General features: G+C 47.7%; 1 protein-coding gene across 1 annotated transcript in view; it reads right to left on the bottom strand.

Annotated features, from left to right (window-relative positions):
* tm9sf2 (transmembrane 9 superfamily member 2) overlaps window positions 1-10,016 on the bottom strand; it is a 47,687-nt gene extending 37,671 nt beyond the window's left edge. Inside the window, exon 1 of the mRNA XM_078546036.1 lies at window positions 9,772-10,016. Coding sequence (XP_078402162.1) covers window positions 9,772-9,930 — 159 coding nt within the window. The 5' untranslated portion in view covers window positions 9,931-10,016. The remainder of the gene's footprint in view (window positions 1-9,771) is intronic.
* Window positions 10,017-18,837: the final 8,821 nt, after the last annotated feature.

The following is an 18,837-nucleotide window of genomic DNA, read 5'->3' as shown; positions in this document are numbered from 1 at the left end:
AATCTAAACAAGGTACGTACAGGTTTTATATACATATAATTGCACAGAATTTACTGTACAGAAACAAGCCACTCGGCCCAACTGGTCCGTGGTTGTGGTCCGGAAGTGCCTCTTCTCACAAATTTTCATCCAACTCTAACCAACATATCCTATTCTTTCCTGCCTTATGTGTTTATCTAGCTTCTCATTAAATACATCTATGTTATTCGCCTCAACTACTTCATGTGGCAGAGAGTTTCACGTTCACAGCACTCTCTGAGCAAAGAAGTTTCTACTTCTTGTATTTATGGTTCCTAGTTTTGGTTTACCCGACAAGAGGAGCAATCAAGTTCTCCTGGCCCCTCAGTTATTAAAAATAATGCAGATGTAAACAACAACTTGCATTTATATCACGCCTTTAATATAATAAAACTTCCTAAGGTGCTTCACAGGGGCATTAGAGAGCAAAATTTGACACCCAGTCACATATGGAGGTATTCGGATTGTCAAAAACTTCGTCAAAAAGCAGTTTTAAGGATAGTTTTAAAGGAGGAGAGGGGGATAAAAAGGCAGAGAGGTTTAGGGAGGGAATTCCAGCGCTTAGGACCCAGGCAACTGAAGACATGGTGGCCAATGGTGGAACAATGGAAATAAGGGATCTCAAGAGGCCAGAATTAGAGTTCAGAGGCTGTAGCAGATTAGAGATCAGGAGGAGCAAGCGTCCATAGAGGGATTTGAAAACAAGAATTTGTGAACCCATTCTACATTTCTAAACATGTGACCGAGTAAATTGGACTTTTAACATGCAGATTGGTTCAGCTGCAAACATTGCTCCTTTGGTTGGGGGAGTGGGAATGAAGATAGTCAGCATGAGTGCACAGGAGTTTCTCTGTGGACTAACCTAGTCATATGTTGATGAGATGGGGGCTCAGACAACTGAGTTGTCAGTCATAGATAATACTCTTATGGTCCACACCTGTCCTTTAATGTTGTGGGGGTGCGGCGGAGTGAGGAGGGGGGGAGAGAAAGAGAGAGGCAGCTCCATGAACTGGCCTTACCCAAGACATCTGCAGTGTTAATGGAACAGAAGACTACTTGACCTGCCATATATTGCAACAAGCCACCACCTTGCAATTTCACAATGCTGAAGATCACTGACAATTCTTTGTTTGCATAAATAATACTTCAAAACTCCAGAGAGTCAAAACACATGCTCACACTAGGTTAGGAAAGGATCACTTCTGACAACATTCTCTATTGTTGGTAACTTGCTGACAGCTCATCATGCTCTAATATAAAGAATGACATTTGGGTGAGGTTACATTGAGGAGTGCAGATACAAGCTCCAGCAAGAAATCAATGTTCAAAGGCAAAACAAACCTAATGTATCCTCTGAGCCCAATATGATAGAAAGGATCACCACAAACATTCCTATTTATGGATTGAGCAATCAAGCTTCCTACATCTCAGGATCAATTTCAAAGGAAAAGATTGATTGGAATCCAAATACCTCACAACTTTTCCAGTCTCCTCTACATTAAACATTCAAAGGACTCAGCCAAGAGCTGTTCCTGAAAAGGCATTTTTTTTAAAATCAAGCACTTGTAAAAATAATTTTCCACATTATACTTAAAATGAAATTTCTTTTTGCAGTTAAACTTGTTTCTCACCTTTGCCGCTGAAGAAAACACTATAGTGGCTGTGCTCATAATGAGAGTAGTCTCAGTGCTACGGTCACATTCAAGCTCCGTTGTGTTTGCTGCCTTGGCTCATGACACTAATGCCATGAGAGACTAATGTTAGCAGCCCCATGCTTCCCAGGCTGAAAGTGGGAGACTGCTGAACTGAACCAGGTAAATGGAACCTGGAGCCACCTGGTCTGGATGATTGTTACCCGTTGTTTTAGGCATCTGTCAGAGCTATCAGAACAGCCACAATTATCACTTCTCTTCATTATTGGATCCTCTTTGTATCATCATCCTCCTTGTTAGCTGGTCAATGGGACCAGCAAGAAACCTATTCCTCAGCCTCTACTGATTGAGTGTAGCTTTCGTACGCCAGCTAACAATGTCTAACTTACATTTTCCTCTCTTCTAGAGACAGCACAATCTCGACTCTATGAACCGCCTAACAAAACAACCGACCCTGCAGGAAAAATCAAGGATTTGATTCTAAATCTACTGCTTCATGGTGCGTGCGTTGGTATGCCAGTGGCAATTTTAGTAAGCAACAAATAATTCCCCACTTCTCTCAAATTCCTAAGCTCTACACTTTCTTACAACTAGCCATTCTTGCCAGTATGTCCAGTTTCATCAGACATACCATGGGGTCTCTCAGAGCCTAGGACACAGGAACTGGCAGCATTGGTAATCCCCTCACCATGGTACGACCTTGTTTGGAGGCAGGGTGCGGAAGCCCCAATTTTTGACCCTTCCAGCATACTCCAGAGTAATACTGGTGTAAGGAGCTAAACACCAAACAGGTAGAACAAAGTCCTTTTAACGAAAGGCAACTAAATGGATACCATTAGCCCATTTTCCAGGAAAGCTATTTAAATACTTGCAGCACTTGTTCCTCACAATGAGTCAGGGTTTTTTTTTTAAGTAGAAGGATATTCTGCCCATTACTACCAGTGGCACATTTATTGGGACTGGGGGAAGTCTTTGTACCTGGGAGCGAGGCCTAGGGCGTGGCAGTGCTGGGAGAGTCTGAGGGTCCCGCAGTACTTTGAAGGTTCATAGGGTCTGAGCCCAATCCTGGGATTTAGGTGCACTCCTGAAATGGCCCACTGGAAATAGTGCTGGGATCTTAGATCATTGGGGAGGAGGCAGTCCAAGAATCTGGGGACACTGTCGAAAGGAGTCCCAGGTCAGGAATCATTGGCAGGAAGCATCTGGGTTCACCATTCAGCAGCCTTCTACTGAAAGAGGCCCCAAGACAATGGAGCCAAAATTGCTTGTGGCTTCAGATCCTTTGCAAACACCCACACTGCCAGGCTCTGTCCTGTTTTCTTGTCCTCTGGTGTCCATATTAGAGCATACAAATGCCACAACAGGTTTCCAAATGCTCCCAGAATCTTTTGTCCCCCTATACTACTCCTACCAGTGATTCCATACCCTGGAAAGCCCTTGCCACTGACCCCAGATTGTTCCTGCATCCCCCTCCTGAATGCCACTGTGGGAGTACCTGGACCATTCAGACTGTACCAGTTCCTGAAAGGGGCTCACCACCACCTTCTCAGGGGCATTTAGGAATGTACAATAAATGCTGGCCTTGCTAACTATGCCCAAATCGCAAAAATAACTAGTTTTTTTAAATGTCCAATTTATTCCAAGTTCTTTTGGAAAAAGCATTAAAAAAAAACTTGATGCATGCCAGCAAATAAGCCATATTCAGACTGCACAAATGTGGCTGGTAAACCTTCAGCTTTTCTGGAGAAAATATATCCAGTTGAAGCCAGGAGAATGCTCCTCAGTTTCAACATTCTGTTGTTTCAGCTCATCATCAAAGCAGCACAGCAAAAATGTGAGATTATCATGGGATAAATGGAGAGCACTACGTGCAGAATCTCTCAGAGGGGGAATTTTAACTGAACTTGCCAGGCGGAGATCCATAGGATAGGGATGAATGCTGGTTTTACATCCCATCTAATACTACTCTCCATTGATTTCAATAAATTGTACAATTGGAGTGGGTGTGAAACCAGCATTGCAACAATATCCCAACAAGTAGGATCAGTTAAAATTGCCCCCTTGCATCAGATCACTTAATTTGTTGTTCAGTGAGGACATATTGTTTTATAATAGGAGTGATGGCAAGGCTGTTAAAGTAAGAGTGACCCTTACAGGAACTGTGTACTATACACAAGACTTGTATTCTTGTCCACGTGGACAATTGCTCCACCATTGGCGACCGTGTCTTCAGCTGCCAAGGTCCAAAGCTCTAGAATTTCCTCCCTGAGCCTCCCTCTTTCTATCATCTTTTTTATCTCTCTTTATTTCTTCTTCCTCTTTAAAGCATACCTCGCCTATCGCAGTGTCTTATGTGGCTCGGTGCCCAATTTTGTTCTACAATGCTCCTGTGAAATGACTTGGGACATTTTACGACATCGTTACTTTTATTGTTTTTCTTGTTCTTGAACAGGTTTATTGCTTTTGGGTCCTTGGTATGGTATGTACAAATACAAGGATTAACGGCTGAATTTCCTCGTGGACAAATAATTAGCGACTTACTAGTGGTCTAGTTGCAGAGCTGAGAGTTTGTGTGTCCTGACCAACATCCCTCCAATCAATACAGTCAATTGGATTGTAATTTCATCACAGACTCCAGACTTACAGGTATAAAAAAAACAACTGAACACACTGGCCCATGTTCCTCTTCAACATTACCTTAGTATTTTCAGAGTGTTGTGTTTTATTCTGACAACAATTTCTCTAAAGTGAAAACTAACATTCTGCCACCATTCTTTATTCCCACTCCAGTATTGAGCATTAAAATCCAGATGGACACTCCAGTGCAGTACTGAGGGAGGACTGCAGCGTTAGAGGGGTCAACTTTCAAATGAGACATTAAATCGAGACACATCTGCCCTCTCCAGGATGTAAAAACATCCGACAGCATTATTTCGAAGGAGGATAGGGGAGCCCTGGCCAATATTTGTCCTTCAATCAACAGCACAAGGACAGATTAACTGGTCATTATCACATTGTGGTTTGTGGGATCTTGCTGTATACAAACTGGCTGCCACGTTTCTTACGTTACAGCAGTAACTACACTTCAAAAAGTACTTCATCAACGGTGAAGCACTTTGGGACATCCTATAGTTGTGAAAGGCGCTACAGAAATGCATGTTTTTTCTTTGCAGGAAACACAGTTTCAAACCCCATGTTCTCCAGGAGTTCTGGCATATTTCTAACATATCTCCACTCACCCTGACAGTTTAGGAATCAAACCAACCAAAACTATCTCAATAGAAAACACATTAATAGTACCAGTGACAGAATTACTTCAAATGGAACAAAAGAGAATACAGTGAAAAGACAAGAGAAAAGTCTGAAAGATAAAATGTCACTGCTCTTACAAGCAATAGTGTCAGAAGTGATGGTAGGGAAAAAAGCTGTAGAATGGTTTACCTCTGTAATATGGATACAGTTTTATTAACTTTGAATCTTAGTGATATCTAGTTGACAGTAATTAAATAGTTATTCAATTATTTTGTTAACTTTAAACCACAACCAGGAAATTATGAGCACCCGTATGCACACGGGCCAGTATTTATAAAGTTGTGAACCGCAAGCTTTTCTTTATACTTGTATTAGTTCCACTCCATGGGTGGAAAAACATCTATCTACCCCCAGCCCTTTCCCCCAGTTGTCTTTTTATTTAACTTTTATATCGTCTTCAAATAACCCTGGAACCAAGAGTGCACAACCCATGTTTTAATCAAGCACCTAATAACAAAAGGCCACTCAGCCCATTGTTACACTGCCAGCTCATTCAAAGGGTTATCCAATTAGATCCACTCCCACACCCTACCTTTTCCCCAGAGGCATGTCAATCCTTCAAAAATATTACCCGTGTAAAATTCATGACTTTCAGGTCCATAGACCATACAGATTTGTGTAAAAGTCAAATTTGAGATCAATTTTTAGGCCAGGAGTCATGATTTTTACACGGGTAATATTTTTGAGGGATTGACATACCTGTGTGATTTGGGCCCAAAAGAGATTGTTGCAATGGAATAAAGTAAAAATCAACAACACTAAAGATTTCATATTAATTCTAACCATTATTTATTTTATAACAAATTATAGCTGTTTGGTAGTACAGAACTTGAGTGTCGCTGAAAAAAGAGACATGTCAAAGCTTTTTGTCTTGCACTCATCAGGGCACTTCACAAGAATGCCAATATAACAATTTATACTATACGTGAAGAGAGCACAGGTTGGTTGGCAAGTGGACTCTGGTAGAGGTGTTGCCATGGAGAATGCACCAGTGATGCTAACTGACAGTTAACTGCCAAGCAATGTTTGCCATTTAAACCAGGCAGCTTGATCCTGATTGGTCAAGGCATCACCCTGAGGAATGAGTCAGTGAATGGTTGTCACTTATTTTGTTTAGCTGAAACAGGTGCAATGCGTGTACATGTTCTGTCTGTCTGCAAACAGGGCTCTGTATATTGATATGTGTAGCTTCCGGTACACGCAAATGCGCCACACTTCGAGCCCGACTGACAATTTTAAATTGGCTGTCAGCGTAACTCTTAGCACACTGAGGATTATTTAGTAAATGTTGTCCAATCGCAGAATCTCATCTAATGTTGGACACTGTCATTTTGAGTTTTGCAAGCACGAGCTAGTTGGGTATGCTCTGTGCCTTGCCCACTGCGCACAGCGGCTGGGACATACTGTTTGATATGATCTGCCAGTCTTTGGGATGTATGGCCTACATACCTAGCATCACACTGGCACTGAAATTTATATACCACGTTACTCATTTGTGTGATAGGCAGAACGTCTCTTTGGCTTGACAGCAGCATCCTGTTAGTGGTGAATATCACTAGTATTGCTACTTCATAGTAGCAGCGTGAAACAGCTAGCTTTACCTGTTGCTCAAATTTTTGAGATACCTTGCCCTTCCAGGGTAATTTGAGGTAGACTGGGCACTTTTCAGGGCTGAAAGTGACAGCCTTAGGCCCGTTCGTGAGTTTGCGTGATTATACAGCGCAAAATGATCTGATCAGGGTAGCCATTATACTGAAGGATGCCTTTGATGTGCCCGATTTCAGCATCAAGCTTGCATGGTGAGCAAATGGCTCAAGCCCTTTCTTGCAAGGTTACTGATAAGACCAATCTTATAGCCTGTGGAACTGCAAGAATCCTAACGTGTATATTGACCTGTGTAGATTGACTTGCGGAAGATCTTGGCCGAGAATCCCCAGGCAGATTTCTCAAATAGTACATTAAGGAAGGGGAGTTTATTTGGCTGCTCCATTTCATAGGTGAATTTAAGCACAGGGTGGAGCCCATTAAGACATGTAAGAAAATTGTTACATGCAGCCGCGGATTTAAGTATAGCAAATGTATCATCCACATATCGGAAATATGCGAGGGGTAGGAGGTTAGGTGTTATTCAATCGAAGACATTTCTCGTGGGACCCAACAAAGATGTTTGTGAGAGCTGGGTCTAGAGGGGGTCCCATGGCAACACCATCTATTTGGGCATACATGGTGTCATTTAAACTGAACTGCATGAGTTGCTGACTTCATAAGTTCAGTGAATACTGATTCACACAGTGATGGTGGTCTAGATCGCCACGATTTAGTGCTGGCGCAGTTATTCTTCAGCATCATTTTTAGTTTATTGGGTATCTTTCTCAAGTCTCTATTTTCTTGGAAACATTAAACTCTCTTGCTCCCACACAATTATTAGTCTTCTGGGCGAATGCTACAACTCTCATTTTAAATTTAGCTATTTGTTATTCTTTCTCCAAGGCACCATGATAGATCGTGTGGCACATATTAGGCTTGTTGACTGGCTTGGCGATTGCTGCTGAATTGGCAGAGAGAAAATCTAAAGCTTCCTGTGTGTACTTTCATATTAATAAACTGTAGTAATTACCTGTAAATAATTAATAATCACAAAGCCATTTGATCACTGAAAAATTAGAGTTGACTTTTACACAAGGTTAATGTAAAATCCCATTTTTTTAGGCTAAAAGTCATGGGTCTGACTTCTACACAAGTATTTATGGTATTTAATTTTCAGGTCCATACGCAATTGTCTGTTGAAATACTCTTGGGCAACACTTGACTACACCTATTTACCGCCCACAGTTAATGTTGGGGAACAGGTGCTTCAGGGCAGGTCCCAACTTATGGATGCACTTTTTACATCCTTTACTTCCTCCTTCCTCCACCTGCTGGCATGACTGAATCAAGCTTAATCCACATCCAAAGAAAAATAAAAACAGAGCACCTTTCACAATTTCTGAGCGTCTCAAAGCCCATTGAATACTGTCAAAGTGCAATCGCTGTTGTAATGTCAGAATTTCAGCAGATAATTTGTGCACAACAAGCTCCCACAAACACTAACAAGATAAATGACCAGGTAATGCTTTTTCTTTAAATGATGTTGGTTGAGGGAGGAATATTGCTCAGGACACCAGGGAGAACTCCATTGTTCTTCTTTGAATTAGTGCCACGGGATCTGTTACACCCACCTGAGAGGGGAAAAGGGCTTTCGGTTTAACATCTAATCCAAAAGACAACACCCTACTTCAGCACAACTCCTTCAGTCGTGACAATGGGGAGCATCAGCCAGGATTTTGATGTTCTGAAGAAGGGTCATACAGGCTGGAATCATTAACTGTTTCTCTCTCCACAGATGCTGTTATACAAGCTGAGTTTTTCCAGCATTTTCTGTTTTTGTTTTGATGCCACTAAATGTCTGACTCAAAAGGCAAGCGCATGACCCACTGATCCACAGCTGATCCCAGCACAGGGAACTTAGACAAGTCAGTTTGGTTGCGACCAAAATGATCACAGAATGAACTTCTGAAATTGAACAAAATATACATACACATACATGCATTTATATAGCACCTTTAACATAATGAAACCATCCCAAGGCACTACATGGAGGAATTATCAAAACAAAATATGACACAAAGCAACATAAGATGATATTAGGGCAAATTACCAAAAGCTTGGCCAAAGAAGTAGGTTTTAAGGGGCGTGTTAAAAGAGAAAAAAAGAGATGGCATTTTAGGGAGTGAATTCCACAGCTCAAAGACCAGGCAGCTGAAGGCACAGCTTCCAATAGTGATTAAAATCGGGGGGTGTGCAAGAGGCCAGAATCGGAGGAGCGCAAGTATTTTGGAAGGTATTGGGTCTTGAGGAGATTACATAGACTGGAGGGGGGGAAGGGATGGATCTGATAAAATCAGGATGTTGCTGACCAGAAGCTGACGTAGGTCAGCAAGTACAGGGGATGATGGACAAATGGGGACTTGCTGCAAGCGAGGGCATCAGAGTTTCGGATGACCCCCAAACTCTCAAGAGGGTGGAAGCAGGCTGGCCAACTCTTCTGAAATTAAAAATAAAAGACACTTCGGCCGTGAGGAAGGGGGTGTTGGTGACCAATTGAGCATGCTGGGGCAGGGCAGGGTGGAGTACTTAAAAATCAACCACAACTTACAATTTAGCTTGTGGAGTCAGGACATTATCATCTCTTCACTGGCCGACACTCAGTCCCGGTCAAACCACTCAGATGTGACTCCCAGGCTCAGTCTCCCACAGGCTGCCCGAGAAACAGGGCAAAAGGTGTCCCCTGAAGGGGCACGGGGAGAAACAGTCCGAATAAGGGTCAATCCCTTCAAATGCAGGGCAGTTGGTCACCCTGGGTGGAAGATGGAAGACCAGCCAGGAATGAACTGGAACAGTCTGGGTCTGGAGGAACTGTTGACATTCCAGCTGCCCGAGTTTCTATCGAGCTGCTGGTAAAAGTCCTGTATGAAGGCAGTCACACAGGGGGGAGGTCATTCGGCCCATCCTGCCTGTACTAGCCCTCAGAGCTCTCCAATTAGGACTAGTTCCCTGGTGTTTAAAGTGCCTGAAGGGGTTTTTTTGAATGGAGGGGGCTGTGTTTGAGATGCAGGGTGACTCTAGGCTGCCTATGAGTGGCCGGCCGGCCACCCGGGGGGTTTTGGCTGCCCTGCCGCCCGCTTCCTTCCCTCTCATCCGGCGGCGGCGGCCCCCGCCTCCTAATGGAAGAGGTCTCGGCCCCGGTTACCTTGCAATCGCCGCTCTCCGACTCGCAGAAGCTGACAGGCGCCAAGCCCGGCAGGTAGAAACCTGAAGAGACTCCTAGAGCGGCCGCCAACAGCGCCAGCACCGGGGACAGAGACAAGCCACCTGACGCCGCTGCTGCCGCCGCCATCATCATCGCCATCGCCGCCGCCGCCGCCTCCTCGATCCCGCTGGGCGCCGGCCGCCGGCCAGCCCCGGCTGCGCGCGCACCTCAGCCAGCCACACCCCCCCCACGACGTCACAAACCCGACACGTCACCTGTAGCGCGCGTGCTGCACTCTGGGATACTGGACGAATCCTCCGCGGTTCGTAAGGGTGGCGGCGGGAGCGAAGGGAGTAATAGGGAGACTCATTAAGCTTAAAGCAAAAAACTGCGGATGCTGGAAATCCAAAATAAAAATACCTGGAAAAACTCAGCAGGTCTGACAGCATCTGTGGAGAGGGACACAGTTTTTTAAAAAAAATATACTTTATTCATAAAATATCTGGAAGAACTTTCCAAAACATTCCAAAATCAACATCACAAAAGTACAATCAGATTCAACTTTTACACATGGATCACAAGGTGCATCAATACAATCAATGAATATTACAATCATTTCAATATGGTCAATGCAGACAATCAGACAATGGTATTGGAGTTATCAACATACATCATGTTGCACTCTGAGGTGCTTCAATACAATTATTATACAATTAGTATTCAATGCAGACATTCATTTTGAGCTGTACAGCCCGAGGGGCTCTCAACAGTTCCCAGCCCCTCGGTGCGCTGTGGCAGAAAGGTCTTAGACAGCGACCCTTCCCCATTGCGTCTTTCCGGCGGCTGCCCCAAGCTTTAGTGCGTCCCTCAGCACGTAGTCCTGGACCTTGGAATGTGCCAGTCTGCAACACTCGGTCGGGGACAACTCTTTGCGCTGGAAGACCAACGAGTTTCAGGCAGACCAAAGAGCGTCTTTCACCGAGTTGATGATCCTCCAGCTGCAGTTGATGTTTGTCTCGGTGTGTGTCCCTGGGAATAGCCCATAGAGCACAGAGTCCTGTGTCACAGAACTGCTCGGGATGAACCTCGACAGAAACCACTGCATCTCTCTCCAGACCTTCTTTGCAAAGGCACAATCCACAAGGAGGTGAACAATGATCTCATCCCCACCACAGCCACCTCGAGGGCAACGTGCCGAGGGGGTGAGACTCCTGGCGTGTTGGAAGGATCTGACGGGGAGGGCCTTTCTCACCACCAGCCAAGCTACGTCTTGGTGCTTGTTGGAAAGTTCTGGCGATGGGGCATTCTGCCAAATGACTTTGACAGTCTGCTCGGGGAACCATTCCACAGGATCCACCCTCTCCTTTTCCCGTAGGGCCTCTAAGACGTTACGTGCCGACCACTGCCTGATGGACTTGTCGTCAAAGGTGTTTCTCTGCATAAATTTTTCCACGAGGGACAGGTGGTACGGCACGGACCAACTACTTGGAGCGTTCTGCAGCAGCGTGGCCAGACCCATCCTTCGCAACACTGGGGACAGGTAGAACCTCAGCACGTAGTGACACTTGGTGTTTGCATACCGAGGGTCTACACACCGCTTAATGCAGCCACACACAAAGGTGACCATTAGTATGAGGGCGATATTGGGCACGTTTTTTCCCCCTTTATCTAGAGGCTTGTACATCGTGTCCCTGCAGACGTGTCCCTGCGGACATGATCCATTTTCGACCTCCAGATAAAGTGAAAGATGGCTCGGGGTGATCGCCATCGCGCAGGAGTCTGGAATGGGCCAGACCTGCGCCACGTACAGCAACAGCGAGAGTGCCTCATACCTGATGACCAGGTTCTTACCTGCAATGGAGGGGGAGCATTGCAGCCACATGCCCAGTTTTCTTTTCACCATAGACACTCGCTCCTTCCAGTTTCTAACACATGCCCCGGTCCCTCCGAACCATATCCCGAGCACCTTAAGGCCGTCAGCCCTGACGGTGAAGGGGACAAAGGATCGGTCAGCCCAGTTCCCAAAGATAATGGCCTTGCTCTTCCCACGATTTACCTTGGCTCCCGAGGCCAGTTCGAACTGGTTGCAGATGTGGATCAGTCTGCGCACCGACAGCGGATCCGAGCAGAAGACGGCGACATCGTCCATGTACAGGGAGGCTTTGACCTGAGTGCCTCCACTGCCTGGGATCGTCACTCCTCTTATGCCCAGATCCTTCCTGATGGACTCAGCAAAGGGTTCTATGCAACACACAAAAAGGACAGGGGAGAGAGGGCAGCCCTGCCTGACTCCAGATTTAATAGGAAAGCTATCTGATTCCCACCCATTGATTGAGACTGCGCTACTGATGTTAGTGTAGAGCAGTTGGATCCAATTGCGAATTCCCTCCCCAAACCCCATTTTGGAGAGCACATCCACCATGTAGGTGGGATATTCTGTCAAAGGCCTTCTCCTGATCCAGGCTGATGAGGCAGGTGTCCACACCCCTGTCCTGCACATAGGCAATCGTATCCCTGAGCAGCGCGAGGCTGTCAGAGATCTTCCTGCCCGGCACAGCGCAGGTCTGGTCAGGGTGGACCACCAATTCCAGAGTGGACTTGACCCGATTGGCGATGACCTTGGACAGAATCTTATAGTCCACATTCAACAGTGAAATGGGTCGCCAATTTCTAATCTCCTCCCTTTCCCCCTTGTGCTTATAGATGAGGGTGATGTTGCCTTTCCTCATGGACTCTGACATGTTGCCGGCCAGAAGCATACTCTCGTACACTTCTAGCAGGTCTGGGCACATCCAGTCCCACAGAGCCGAATGCAACTCAGCCGGCAAGCCGTCGCTTCTGGGAGTTTTACTCTTCTCGAAGGACTCAAGGGCCTTAGTCAGTTCGTCAGGAGTTAGCGGTTTGTCCAGACTCTCCCGTGTACTGTCCTCTAAGACCTCCGTGATAGAGGACAGGATGGACAGGGAGGCCGTGCTGTCTGTGGGCTTCACGTCATACAATCCGGCATAAAAGGATTTGCTGATCCTCAAAATGTTGGACTGCGATGACTTTACTGAGCCGTCTTCTTCCTTCAGGCTGCTGATCACAGAGCTCTTTCTGTGTACCTTTTGGAAGAAGAAACGTGAGCACGTCTCAGATATAAAAACAAAAAACTGCGGATGCTGGAAATCCAAAACAAAAACAGAATTACCTGGAAAACCTCAGCAGGTCTGGCAGCATCGGCGGAGAAGAACAAAGTTGACGTTTCGAGTCCTCATGACCCTTCAACAGAACTAAGTAAAAATAGGAGAGGGGTGAAATATAAGCTGGTTTAAGGTGGGTGGGGTGGGGGAAGAAGTGAGGGGGGCGTGGTTGTAGGGACAAGCAAGCAGTGATAGGAGCAGATAACCAAAAGATGTCACATGTGCAAATTAAGAATGGATAGCAGGACACGCAAGGTACAGATAGCTCTAGTGGGGGTGGGGTGAAATAAGATTAAAAGGGCATAAAAGGTATAGATTTAAAAATAATGGAAATAGGTGGGAAAAGAAAAATCTATATAAATTATTGGAAAAAACAAAAGGGAGGGGGAAGAAACGGAAAGGGGGTGGGGTTGGAGGAGGGAGTTCAAGATCTAAAGTTGTTGAACTAAATATTCAGTCCGAAAGGCTGTAAAGTGCCTAGTCGGAAGATGAGGTGCTGTTCCTCCAGTTTGCGTTGAGCTTCACTGGAACAATGCAGCAAGCCAAGGACAGACATGTGGGCAAGAGAACAGGGTGGAGTGTTAAAATGGCAAGCGACAGGGAGGTCTGGGTCATTCTTGCGGACAGACCGAAGGTGTTCTGCAAAGCGGTCGCCCAGTCTGCGTTTGGTCTCTCCAATGTAGAGGAGACCGCATTGGGAGCAACGAATGCAGCAGACTAAGTTGGGGGAAATGCAAGTGAAATGCTGCTTCACTTGAAAGGAGTGTTTGGGCCCTTGGACGGTGAGGAGAGAGGAAGTGAAAGGGCAGGTGTTGCATATTTTGCGTATGCATGGGGAGGTGCCGTAGGTGGGGGTTGAGGAGTAGGGGGTGATGGGGGAGTGGACCAGGGTGTCACGGAGGGAACGATCCCTACGGAATGCCGCCAGGGTGGGTGAAGGGAAGATGTGTTTGGTGGTGGCATCATGCTGGAGTTGGCGGAAATGGCAGAGGATGATCCTTTGAATGCGGAGGCTGGTGGGGTGATAAGTGAGGACAAGGGGGACCCTATCATGTTTCTGGGAGGGAGGAGAAGGCGTGAGGGCGGATGCGCGGGTGATGGGCCAGACACGGTTGAGGGCCCTGTCAACTACCGTGGGTGGAAAACTTCGGTTAAGGAAGAAGGAGGACATGTCAGAGGAACTGTTTTTGAAGGTAGCATCATCAGAACAGATGCGACGGAGGCGAAGGAACTGAGCACATCTCATCCTGCTCCACGGAGCGGACTCTGGACCGGAAGATGATCTTGGAGGCCTCCGAGGCAAAGAGCGAGGCTTGCTGGCTCTTCACCTCTTGGGGTTCCTCCTTGACATCGACCCCCATCGACTGCAGCCGGAGCAGATTCTGCATGTTTTTCTGGAGTCGAGACATTTCCCTCTGTTCCTTTCTAGCTTTCTGGGTGCCTTTGAGGATGAAAAACCTCTTGATGTTTCCCTTGATTGCTTCCCACCAATGTGTCAGGGACTCAAAGAGGGGTTTCACGGTTCTCCAACCTTTGTAATCCCTCTTGAGCTCCTCAATGTTCTCTGGGGTCAGCAGTTGCACGTTTAGCTTCCATACCCCCCTGCCCACCCTCTGGTCCTTCTCTAAGTGATAGTCAGCCAGTAGGAGGCAGTGGTCAGAGAAGAACACCGGCTTGACGTCGGTGGATCTGACTGTGAATGCACGGGACACAAACAAGAAGTCTATCCTGGAACGGATGGACCCGTCTGGCCGCGACCAGGTGTATCTACGCATAGAATTTTTATAAATATTTTTTAAAAAGAAATAAGTTAACAAAGTGAGTGTTGGTCCGATAGAAAGTGAACCTGAAGAATTGATAATGGAAATCAAGGGAATGGCAGATAAATTGAACAGGTATTTTGCATCAGTTTTCACTCTAGAGGATACAAGTAACATCCCGGAGGCAGCTATGAACCAGGAAATGGAAGGGAGGGAGGGATTCAGGAAAATTACAGTCACCAGAGAAGTGGTACTGAGTAAATGGTTGGGAGTTGCGGACTGGCAAGGTCCTGGGTCCTGATGGACTTCATCCTGGGGCAGAATTTGACATCCTGTGGGCGGGCACGTGCCCGACCTGATCGAGCGTAAAATAGCGCACGATGATATCGGGCGAGCGTTCTGGTGTCATCGCGCAGTCGTGCGATATTTTGCTCGGTGGGGCGTGAGCGGGTGCCGGAGCCATGCCCGCCATTAATTAACAGGCCACTTACGGCCATTAACAGTCCAATTGATGGCGATTCCTCGTTGCCCGTGTGATTTCGCACTCGTTGCACGGGCAGGCGACCGGCCGACATTTCCAAAAACCTCATCCAGGGGCGGGATAAAAAGGGTTAGCAGCATTGCCAGTGTGAGCAGCGAGGAGTTTGGTAGATAGATTGCTGCTGGTGACTTATTGGTACTTGGCAGCTCCATCTCTGTTCAGGCCTTCATTCTTAGCATTTCCAAGCTTCATTTCAGGTCTAAAACAGAAAATGCTGGAAAAACTCAGCAGGTCTGGCAGCAGTGGAGAGAGAAACAGAGTTAACGTTTTGAGTCCATATGACCCTTCTTCAGAGCCCATTTCATTGACTCTTTGGTGTCTTCCAGGCCCCCGGAGGATTCAGACTGTGAGGACCCTTCCAAGTATCAGAGAGCCTTGTGTTACACTGGTAATGAGGATTGTGATCTCCATTGGTGGCATCTCCTCTGAGGAGGAAGAGAGGGACAGAAGGGAGAGGAGGCCAGGTGTCTCAATGCAGCTTCCGGGGGGGGGGCGACCTGTGGGGGGAGAGGCGCAGGCACGAGGGGTGCAGGGCCAGCAGGAATTCCAAGGCTGAAGGGGCTGCAGAAGCCCCACTATCCTGCTATCAGGGTTTACAGGCAGCGATGCAGCTACCTCAATATGTCCGAGGTGCAATGCCGAAGGAGGCTCTGCCTCTCCAGGGAGACTGTGACCTCCATTTGTCACATGATTGGGCCTTAGATCAGCTCCGACTGTGTGGGTGGAAACCCCGTACCAGTGGCTCTAAAGGTCACTGTGGCCCTCAACTTCTATGCCTCCAGTTCTTTCCAGGGGTCAGTGGGGGATCTGTGCGGAGTGTCCCAATCAGCTGTCCACAGTTGCATCAAACTGGTGACAGAAGCTCTGTTCAGATGGGTACTGACCTTTATTCTTTACCGTATGGACGAGGCCAGGCAGGCTGAGCAAGCCAGAGGCTTTGCAGCGATTGCTGGCTTCCCCCGTGTCCAGGGTGCTATAGACTGTACACATGTGGCCATCAAGGCGCCAGCAGGTGAGCCGGGTGCCTTTGTCAACAGGAAGGGCTTCCACTCCATGAACGTGCAGATAGTGTGTGATCACAGGATGCTGATTCTACAAGTCTGTGCAAGGTATCCGGGCAGCTCCCACGACGCCTACATCCTGAGACACTCCCAGATGCCGGGGCTCTTCAGTGCTCCAGCCCGGCTGGATGGATGGCTGCTGGGTGACAAGGTCTATCCGTTGAAAAGGTGGCTTATGACGCCTCTCCGCCATCCAAAAACAGAGACAGAGCAGCAGTACAATAGGAGCCATGCCTCCACAAGGGCGGTGGTAGAGAGGACCATAGGTCTTCTCAAGATGTGCTTCCAATGCCTGGGCCGTTCAGAGGGAGCACTACAATATCTCCCAGAGCAGGCGTCACTGATCGTCGTTGTATGCTGCACTCTCCACAATCTAGCACTGGCAAGGGGGGACCCACTCGAGGAAGAGGGTCTTGACACAGCTGCACAGGCCACAGAGGATGAACCCAGTAGTGAGTCAGAAGAGGAACACGGTGAGGAGAATGCTGATGGCGTGGAGGCAGACCTCGGTAACCTCCAGGGAGGCAGGGACACCAGGGATGCCTTGAGCCAACGCTCCTTCAGCTAGGCTGCCAAAGATCAGCTTCAACCTCAGGCCAGGGCTGCCGTCTCCATCCCGGATATCTGAAAGGACCATTACATTTGAACACAAAGAACACTCAGTCCCCGTGCAATAGAGATCCCTACGTCCAGCATTACACACTGGCGTACCCTGCACCAATAAAATAAATAGGTCAAACTCAGGCCATGACGACAAAAACAAAATTTATCTCTTTTTGACAATTCCAAACCATTTACATAAACTTCTCTGGTCTTCATTCCCAGACCAATATAGATAAAGTAAACATAAATGAACATAAAATCACCTGAGACCTGTCCCTCTTGTGCTCATGGTGTCTTTAACTTACATTTGCGAGCGCTATGTCTTGGTGTCCCCCTCCCGCTGACTCTGCTGTCTTGTTGGCCTCGATGACCTTTTCGGGTATCCTCTGGCCAGTGGAGCCTGTGCTGGCCCCGCCTGGGAGGGAGCAGCCAGTGCCACGGCTGGCATCTCCCCAGTCATCGCAGCCTCATCAGATGCCACGGTCACTGGCAGAGGGGCAGAGGAGCTGCTGCTGTCATCCAGAGCGCCCTGAGAGGAGCCTGCAGAGACGATAAGCAGCTCGTGCGCCAACGTGAGGTCGGTCTGGACCTCCCTGCTCACAATTGATGGACAGGCACCTAGCTGAGATACTGGGTGCCTCATCCATCTCCTACACTGGCACTGACCATCTGAGCTCAGTGCCTGTGTGAGGGCTTGCAGGTCCAAGTGCAACCCCAGGAACCCCTCATTCTGTCCCTGGAGCTGCCTCTCCATGAGAGCCGCCACTGTCTCAATGGAGGAGGCCATGAGGGTCAACGCAGTGCTGATTCTCCGCATGGAATCCTCCATCACGGATGTCATGGATCTCCGCCAGATCCGCCCGCACATCTCGCTGGACATCCAGCATCTGCCACCTAATGGATGATTCCAGAGGCCCATCAACTGCCTTCCACTGAGTATCGTCCTGGTCCCTGGCAGTCCTCCGACTGCCGGTGCCCTGGGCACTCTCTGCCTCCGCTTGAACCTCAAGCGAGTGTGAAGTGCCCTCACCAATGTGCACTGAGATACTAGCCCCCAAACTAATGCCCACTGAGGTGCTGGTATCTGCGCTGGTGTCTGGTTCAGAGAGCGGGTGTGATGCAGCTGCAACAGAAGCTCGGTGGTCTTCCGGCATCAGGGGTGGCCCTTCGGGGTCCGCAGAGCAACTGTGTGCTGGCGAAACTAAACGGGAGAAGAAGGACATGTCATTAGTTAAAGTCATCACACTGTCACTGTGCATGCCGGGCACCCTGGTGAGACAATGGAGATCTGCATCATGGTGCCATCATCTTTCACTGATCAATGGGGACTCCAGGTCCAAGTCTCCCATCAATGAAGACGCTGCACTAGAACGATAAAAGCAAAATACTGCAGGTGCTGGAAGTCTGAAATAAAAACCGAAAATGCTGAAAAACCTCAGCAGGTCTGACAACATCTGTTGAGAGAGAAACAGCTAACGTTTCGAGTCTGTATGAGTCTGAAGAAGTCTGAATACAGACTCAAAACGTTAACTCTGTTTCTCTCTCCACAGATGCCGTCAGACCTGCTGAGTTTTTCCAGTATTTTCTGTTTTTACTGCACTAGAATGGTTTCACAATCTGAAACTCTCACCTCTGTGCAGTACACTCTTCCCTTCGTCTGGCACCCCCGCCTCTCCACGCCCGGTTGCACATGGAGCGTGCCCGATCTCAAGCTCCAGGGCGTCTTGCTCGAACCTGCTGAGCAGCAAGAGGTTGGGCTGCCCTCCATCTGTACGTGTCCTCTGTACTTGGTTATGGCTTGTCTTCTCCTGAAAGGACAGAGGAGCATTGATGAGTCCACTTTCTACCTGCAGCGCCATTGCAGCCTGGCCAGCCCCAGCTGAGGAACACCTCACAGGGCACATTCGAGTCATGGCCCT

This window comes from Cetorhinus maximus, chromosome 7 (genome assembly GCF_964194155.1).
Source record: "Cetorhinus maximus chromosome 7, sCetMax3.hap1.1, whole genome shotgun sequence".
Classification (NCBI taxonomy): Eukaryota; Metazoa; Chordata; class Chondrichthyes; order Lamniformes; family Cetorhinidae; genus Cetorhinus; species Cetorhinus maximus.
This window is presented reverse-complemented; position numbering and strand designations above follow the sequence as displayed.